General features: G+C 34.0%; 1 protein-coding gene across 1 annotated transcript; it reads left to right on the top strand.

The window, feature by feature from the left end:
* Positions 1-1276: 1276 nt before the first annotated feature.
* Positions 1277-8688, top strand: LOC149796800 (dermatopontin-like). The gene is made up of 5 exons (XM_089960279.1): positions 1277-1359; positions 5916-6156; positions 6825-6956; positions 7628-7751; positions 8537-8688. Exons 1-5 carry the CDS (start codon positions 1351-1353, stop codon positions 8583-8585), a joined length of 555 nt encoding a protein of 184 aa, XP_089816405.1. The 5' UTR covers positions 1277-1350; the 3' UTR covers positions 8586-8688.

The following is an 8688-nucleotide window of genomic DNA, read 5'->3' as shown; positions in this document are numbered from 1 at the left end:
TAATCTGAAATATTAATCTTTATAAATGAGTAACTAAACTATAATGATGTCAGTCTACAGTCAAATAAAATCATCAGCGTGTCAACATGAGTTTCTCATATTTCTGTAAGTCTAGGTATTCTCATTACGTAGCACTCTTTAGTCTCTTCGTTTGATTCAATCAGGCAATATCTCATACATATTCACTGATACAGAAAACTCTTTTGTTCCAGTTAGTAAATGTATCTTGTCTTTATTCAGCTTTTCAAGTCGATTTTTACACTTGTAAAGGTTATACATCTCTTAGCTTTATGAGAGGATAAAATTGGTTTAATCGCTTGAAGAAATATTTCACATTACAGCTACGTTCGAACACGCTTTTGGTCCTGTGGCGGGAATGATAAACGAAAGATTCAACAAAAAAATTAAAAAAGTAAAAGATATAAAACATTAGAATGAGCGAGATTTAAAAAAACAATGTTTGAAGATAAAAATAGCAAAGGCTTGTTTTTTAAAATAAAAATTGGGATGCCGCCAGTAGGTTCGAACGCACGATCTTTTGTTTGGCAGGCGGGACACAAAGAAAGAAAGAAAAAGCAAACAAGCAAACAAAAAAAAGAAAGAAAGAAAGAAAGAATTGGCTTCATTGAAATTTCCAAAGACAAGGTTAGATTTAAAACTGTTTAAGGAACTTGTCTATAAACATGTATCTGACAAAGAATTGCGGATCACGAGGAACGAATTAGTTTAATGCTCTACTTGCTCTCGCATTAAATTTGTTATATAGCGTTTTTAAAACCCATGAAATAGATAATATTAGTAAATAATGATAATTATGTCGTTCTGTAATTGTTTAACCAGAATTTTTTATTTTTCAAAAATGTAGATGGTCTCGGTGAAGAAATAGCATGTACAGTTTTTGTTATACAATTTACAAATCCTAATACATGTCTGGCTATTTAAAGTTCGCGCGTGCTGCAGTAATAAGCACCTAAAAATATGAAGTTTCATAAAGTTCTAAATATAATGATATTTTATCCATTAGCATATGAATGGTATACAATTATAATCGCCGAACCACTTTACAGGGTTCGTACTGGGTGTTTTAGTTCGTCCCACCATGGTCAATAACGGAAGCGTTAGAATTATGAATTAAGAAACAAGATATTTTACTTTTGTCGGAACCCTATCGACATTCGGTTTACCTATGCGTCGAAACTATGGGAAACTTATTGTAAGAAAACAGGTGCTGATATTTCTAATCATCGAAATGTCAAGGTATTTAAATGTCAATGTATTTACATCTAAGGATAGCGCTTCAAATCCCTAATCTCTGTCGTCAATTCCTCTTCAGTTTGGAGATCATTTGAAATGGAAAAGGTGAGTCTTTCACGTATTACGCATACGTGTTATATATATATATATATATATATATATATATATATATAGAGAGAGAGAGAGAGAGAGAGAGAGAGAGAGAGGATGTAATTAGGATTTTTAACCTAGATTTAACAGTTTTTACGTCATATCGCTGCTATGTCTGCAGTGTGGCAGTTTATAGTGATGTATTGCACTGGGGCATCATGCCAGAGACATGTAGCATGATGTCCCACCCAGTCATATTATCCTGACACCATGCCGACCAGTCCTAATACTAACCTCTTAATGCCGAGCGCTTAGCGAGGCAGCTGTTAGTACCATTTTTATAAGTCGATACGATCTGGCATGTCGTATATGTCTATGAAAAATCATCTCGATATGATCTGGCATGTCGTATATGTCTATGAAAGGTCATCTCGATACGATCTGGCACGTGGTATATGTCTGTGAAAAGTCATCTCCATGCGATCCGGCAGGTCTATGAAAAATCATCTCGATACGATCGGACATGTCGTATATGTCTATAAAACGTCATCTAGATACCATCTGGCACGTGATATATCTCTATGAAAAGTCTTCTCGATAGGATCTGGCACGTAGTATATCTCCATGAAATGTCATCTCTATACGATCTGGCACGCACGTAGTTATGTCTATTTAAAGTGACATCGATACGATCTGGAACATCGTTTATGTCTATGAAATGTCATCTTGATACGATCTGGCATGTCGTTTATGTCAATAAAAACTAATCGCGATAACGTCCTCTGCGTCGTTTAATTACATAAATTACTTTTATCAGTGACACGCATTGCACAGCACGTACACTAAAGAGACTATATCACTGCTAGAACGACGTATTCATTGCGAATATATCTCAGACCAAACTCCAAAATCTACGGGGATTACTTCACCTAACATTCATTTCAGTGTCAGCTGTTTCCCTGTGAAAATTTCATGAGAAAGGTTGACAATATATATCATACCAAAGCTTGTGAAATAAAGAATCCGAAAAACAAAATGTTGCTAGGCAAAATTAGCGTAGTAGATAGAGCTTTATTTCGAGTTCAAATGACATCATCCAGATTTCGTCATGCTGAATTTGCAAAAGCTACTTTAAAATCAATGATGAAGTTACGTGAGCCTCATATGACTCGACTCATTTTCGAAACTTTTACCTGGAGTATGTTCATTAAGTAGCAACATGAATGAAGGGTTATATTCCCTCTTGGCTGTTTGATATAATTGGTAAGGAACACTATTTAAATATAGTGTAGTCGCAAGAGGATGTTGCCCATCCATGCAGTTTCGACCCTTGTGACAATTGTTGGCAATTTGAAAATCGAAAAGTTTCATAATACAAATCCACCTGCTCCATCACCTTGAGCTGTGATGTAATTTCATTGCGTGTTCATTGTAATAGGTCGTTTGAAGTTATTCATCCTTGTACATTTGCGGCCCTGTCGTGGACATGTAGAACAAAAACACAAATGAAATATGATAATGTTAACTGCATTATCATTAAGAGAAGATAAGATGGCGAGACAATACTTAGCCATATTTTTATAAGACTCGTACTAAATGTATAGGTTTGTACTAGCGTTCAAATGAACCTCGCCACCATAATGGATATACATTGCCAACCAACCATTAAAATTGCAGAGTTCTCATGCCACAAAAAGTTGCATAGATGTGAAGAATGTTGATTTACAACATAACGTAGTGGGCCGATAAACATGTCATTCGGATTAGACAAGAAAGAAAAAAAAAACATTAACTTGACACATCAACATATCGCACAAATGTTAATTTCATAGATATCACATTTCCAAACAAACTGTTTAAGTGTAGCATCATCTACTGTTAACAGTGATGTGGTGTGAAAGGTAAGGTCTATTGGATTTAGTGATTTACATGCATTGATTGAATCTGTGCTGCATCTTTTTGATTTGTTATGTAATGCAATGAAGTCTAGAAAGAAGAATTATAATCCTCACAAAGCATTTCTCTTAAGATTATCTTGAGATTGAAATAACATTATCATTTTCGCCCAGCTTGCAATTATAGTATTTCGCAGCTTCCAATAATAACACTTTATGCATTTTTAATGATTTTAAGCAAAGTGATGATGCCTTTTGCAACTATTTTATCCCACACATGCAACCTACTCGTAAGGCTCGTAAAGGCAGCAAGTAACAACGTTTTGGCTTCTGTCGATGTGGAGCATAGATCGTATTACCTTTGAAACCAGCGGCATGCAAATAGAAACACAAATCCATCCACATATATTTGCAAACTTGATGGAGTAAGGATAAAATGAATGTTTAAAAATATTGAGAGAACAAAAACAAAGCTAATTCTTCTGTGATCATCATTTTAGAGTCATTCCAACCCATCTACCATCAACGCATTAAAGCTCCACAAAAATCGAAATTTTCAATCCCGCAAAGAATCAGTACGGAATAAAGGTTACGATATATGATATTCGATAAAGTGGAGCGACAAATATGTCATAAATATTGCTTTAATTACGAGAAACGTGGCACATCGACGGTCAGATTTCCCACATCACTGACAAAAAAAAAATATTCAAAAAAAGTAAAAACAAAAATAGCATAAAATGAGTATTGCTTATTTTTAATACCGGCATGGAAACACGTGTTTCTACGCTTGAAATGACCTCATGTGTATATATCATGAACCAAGTATACTTGACAACATTCAAACTAATGAGGGAGATACATCAAGGGAGATACATCAAGGGAGAGATACATCAAGGGAGATACATCAAGGGAGATACATCAAGGGAGATTCATCAAGGGAGATACATCAAGATATAAATGGATTTCTCTACAATAAAAATGACTCAGTAGGCAATCATGCAAAGATGGTAAATGATTCTGAAGGTTAATTCATTTTGATTAAAGTCAAGTAGGGACTGTATCATCCATCTTGACATTAATCTGAAGACTTTTACATTAAGAAACGTCTTTAGAATTATCTTAAACTTTGACCTTGATATCTGATCTCTCCAACATACTGATGAGAAATGGTAACATTAGTTCTTATAATTCACATAATCGTAATGACTTGTAATATACCTTTTCGCACTAAATTAATACAGAAGATACGTACCAGGCAAGTGGTCCTGAATTAAAGGTCTAAAATCCAAACATAAACGAGTGAAACTAAAGCAGACCAAATTTAGCTTCGTTATGGCATGATGCTTGAAATCCTGTAATTTGTTTTCTCTGATATATTTACACAAAATTCTTCACATTCTATACCATCCTACTTAAGAGAAAGGATCCCACTAAAAGAGATCAAAAATTAAGTTAAATTAAGTTACCTAAGAGTGCAGTTTCTGCCAATTTGCCACCAGCATTACAGCATTGTGTCACTGACCTTCTCCAACTAAGTAGAGGTAGCACGCATATTTCAGTTGTTACGAATCTATGGTCTTAAACTAAGTAACATAAGGAAGCAACACAAATTCACAATAGTCCTTGAATAATATTTTAGTCCGAAAGGTAATATGAGCACTCTGTAAATCCAACGAATAATCCAAGCAAATGTTTCTCCTCGATTTATAACTAAACATAACATTAAACACATGTGCAGACTGGTATTAAAACAAGAACATAGTAAATAAAAATGAATTAATTGACCAACTCTCGTCCTTCTAGACACTCATACGTATCTAAAAGTCAATATTTTCGAATTCGATCCATGTCGCAATACCTCTATTAAGCTTTATGTCACAATTCATCACGTCGTAACAGAACCCACCTGACTGACCCATCCATTTGGAAATCACCCCAAAAGTTTACACAGGCACATTATTAATATTAATTTTAAATCATGAAGGCAACTATTTTAAAATTATATGCAATCTACAGTGACGGGTCAAAAGTAGAAGCCACAAGATAGATATACATAACAAAGTACCAGTTGATAAGCAAGATAATTGATCAAGGATCTGAATTTTCTCTCAAGTCACGTTATCAACCATATGTTCCTACTAATAACTTCGCTTTCAGCAAAACCGTTTCAATAGAAAATAATAAGCAGTGCTAGCTTTGTGTCACAAAGACAAATCTCTCTCAGGCAAATTCTCCATTATTTCCTATAAATAATTGTCATAAACGATCAACATTTTCTCCATCCCCAATTTTGAAATCGAGGTGTGCACTGACTTTCACGGACATGCAACATGCACTCCAGGCAGGTAAATATTTTCCTGTCGAAGACTTATTTCACATTTTTCTGTCAAGAGTGTAGTGATGTCTGCAACACATGACGGAATGGAATTTTTTCTTTAATGCTGAATTCGTTGAATTATTCGTACGCAGATACAGTTGGAACAATTTTTCAACAATTTATGTCTTATTAATTATTCTTGGCGTTTTAAGTGCTATATTAGTATCAGTTATAAATCATAAAACCTTTAACCCTCGAATATGGCTTTGAAGGTACAAAAGGTTACGGAAATATTGTACACGTTTTGGATGAGTTCTAAATTAAGTGTTATTTTTTCTTCACTTTTCTATCAAAAGAAACTGCTACAGGTTACGGCACTAATTTTCTTGAGCTTCGTGAAGCAGAGGATCGATGGGTTCGTTTTTTCCAACGCGATGGATGGAGACATGAATTTTCAATGTCCACCACACCAGTATATCTCCTACGTTGGAGGTCACCATGACAACCACTACGAAGACCGCCAGTACGAATTCAGATGTACAGATGTTCCAGTTGCTGATGCGTCACTTACGCAAGAAACATGTGATTGGACAGCAAGTATGGTCCTCATGATATATATATATATATATATATATATATATATATATATATATATATATATATATATATATATATATACACACACATATATATACTTAGACAAATTTAACGTTTAGACACTTTCCTAGTAGTAAGAAATATCATTCCCCATATGCTGATGCCTGTACATTTAATAGCTTGGTCATCATTCCTTATGTATAAGCAATCATGTGAATAACACAGGTTAATGAAGTTTAAGCTCATGGTATCACAGCATCAGTCTAAAGACAAGGTCCTTGATATTTAATTTGATATATAATTTATTAGGATTTATTATTGTGGTCAATGTCGCGTAAAAAAGGAGAAGAGAAGTAGTCGCAGTTTTAATTCCATTTTGACATGTGGTCAAATGTTATTATTTATATTAGTATAAATATATGTGTATGTGTTCTTTTTTTCTTTTTTAAGATGCCTGCTAATTAAAGTGTACACATGAATATGTGTTATGTCTGCTTTGTTAAATCAACATTAATGTTCCCTATTTTGATCTACTTCTGTATTTGGTACATGTATATATGAACTACTTCGAGGTATATAAAAAAAATTCAATTGTTGACGAAAGTTTGCGATGTATTTTTCCTAGAAACTTTCAGCCAAATCAAAATAATGCGTTTTTGTGCTACCAGGTTACGTAAACAACTTTGATGAGCCGGTAATCTTTGAGTGTTCAAACAATGGGTACATGTCGGGAGTTCACAGTGTTCACGACAATCGCTACGAGGATCGGCGTTTCAAATTCTACTGTTGTAGAATCCCTGGTACGGTAATCTATGAGTTTGTTTACATGTGCGTTCCCAAGATATGTCATGGCTACACATTTGTTTTATAAATATGTCCTTTCTGAAATATAATTGATATTCAGCTTAACCACACTTTACACACACACACACACACACACAAACACAAACAAACACACACACACACACACACACACACACACACACACTACAATTATAATAAATGACCTGTACTATGTCAGGTACGCTAGGAATCCCAGTAAAATAGATCCAGACCCCAAATAAACATGTTTGCTTCTATTAATAATGATCCTGGTATTAAGCCCATACACAAAGAGAATGCTTTAGCTATGTATTAGTTGTTTACTTACAGAATACATAAAACAACGATATTTCAAGTCAAATATAAAATACATTTGACTTTTGACAAGGTTAAGTCCAGCATACAATGTTACGTATATATATATATATATATATATATATATATATATATATATATATATATATATATATATATATATGCGTCAAACAAAAAAACACTCCTTCCCCAAATAAAAACGAAAAGTACCACAAAAAACTGACTTCATATGTTAAGCATTGTACACATGACATTACATTTCTGATTAATGACATGTCCATGTATTAAATTTTGCCGCACTAAAGCGTTTATTTATTCTGTCCTTTATCTACAGGATATCACTTGGACGATTGTGATTACTCAGGCCAAGTTAACCAGTATGATGGTCCAATGTCTTACAGTTTACCCACAGGCAAAGTCATGAAAGGAGCTGTCAGTGTACATGACAACAGTCGCGAGTTAGTCTTGACCGTCTCCTCTAAGTATTGTTAATTAGCTATTAATCCAGCTGAAAGAACACTAATCATGATATATATTGTAGATGATAAGCCATTGACCTTTTAGTTTTTGACTGGGTGTAGCGTGTTTGGACATTATCGTTATTCCAGAATACATTTTCCAGCATAAAACACCGGGGTATGGTGATGGAGATTGTTAGAGGCATTCCAAGCTAAAATTGTAGCCACCTTTCCATCCCCATCTCTTGTGCATGCATTTTAGATGGCCAAACAGTTTGTGCCTGACAGCAAAAGGGTATTTTTGTGGCAAAGTAAATGCATTTAGCGAACGAATCGTTAGTTAGTGATACAAAACTGGACCAAAAATGGAAACTTTTGTTTGATATATTTTTGTGAATATAAATGTTATCCTTTTCATATGTTTAGCAGCATGAGGCTCAAAAAGTGGTACGAAATTCCTGCTTTTCATGGTTGAAGAAAACTTCTCTAGCTTGAAAGAATGGATGTATTTATGATGTGTATGCCAGTCTGCTTCATAAATGATTTATATTTTTAATCAATTAGACAATTAGACATTTTAAGGGAAATGAATCAATGGTCCAGTTATTTTTTTCACATATTGTTTGCGGTGAAAATTCTTTATATAAATGGTATGTAAATCAAGGAAATCTCGTTAAATTCTCGTTTGTTTCTACTTAAATTCTCGTTTGTTTCTACTTAAATTCTCGCTTGTTTCTACTTAAATTTGCAATTTAAAATAATGAAACTTTATTTATCTGTTACAGGGACAGAGTGTGGGATTGGGAAGTATGTACAATGGTTACCCATCAGTAGATTCAATCTTCTTGAGTGATCCTCGGTTACATTATGTCCAATTTTATGTTTGTTGTCTGTAAACAAAACTTGTCAATACGAACATTAAAAGATTAATTCACAA

The sequence above is a fragment of the Sinohyriopsis cumingii genome, chromosome 6, assembly GCF_028554795.1.
Source record: "Sinohyriopsis cumingii isolate HCF-2022 chromosome 6, ASM2855479v2, whole genome shotgun sequence".
Lineage (NCBI taxonomy): Eukaryota > Metazoa > Mollusca > Bivalvia > Unionida > Unionidae > Sinohyriopsis > Sinohyriopsis cumingii.
Note: the sequence above shows the minus strand (reverse complement) of the source record. Positions and strands in the feature narration are given on the sequence as shown.

Bases quoted from the DNA above. Each gene is read 5' to 3' on its own strand.
- LOC149796800 (XM_089960279.1), top strand. The intron at 6,157-6,824 runs GTATGGTCCTCA...TTGTGCTACCAG, and splicing joins AACATGTGATTGGACAGCAA to GTTACGTAAACAACTTTGAT. The intron at 7,752-8,536 runs GTTAGTCTTGAC...TATCTGTTACAG, and splicing joins GTACATGACAACAGTCGCGA to GGACAGAGTGTGGGATTGGG.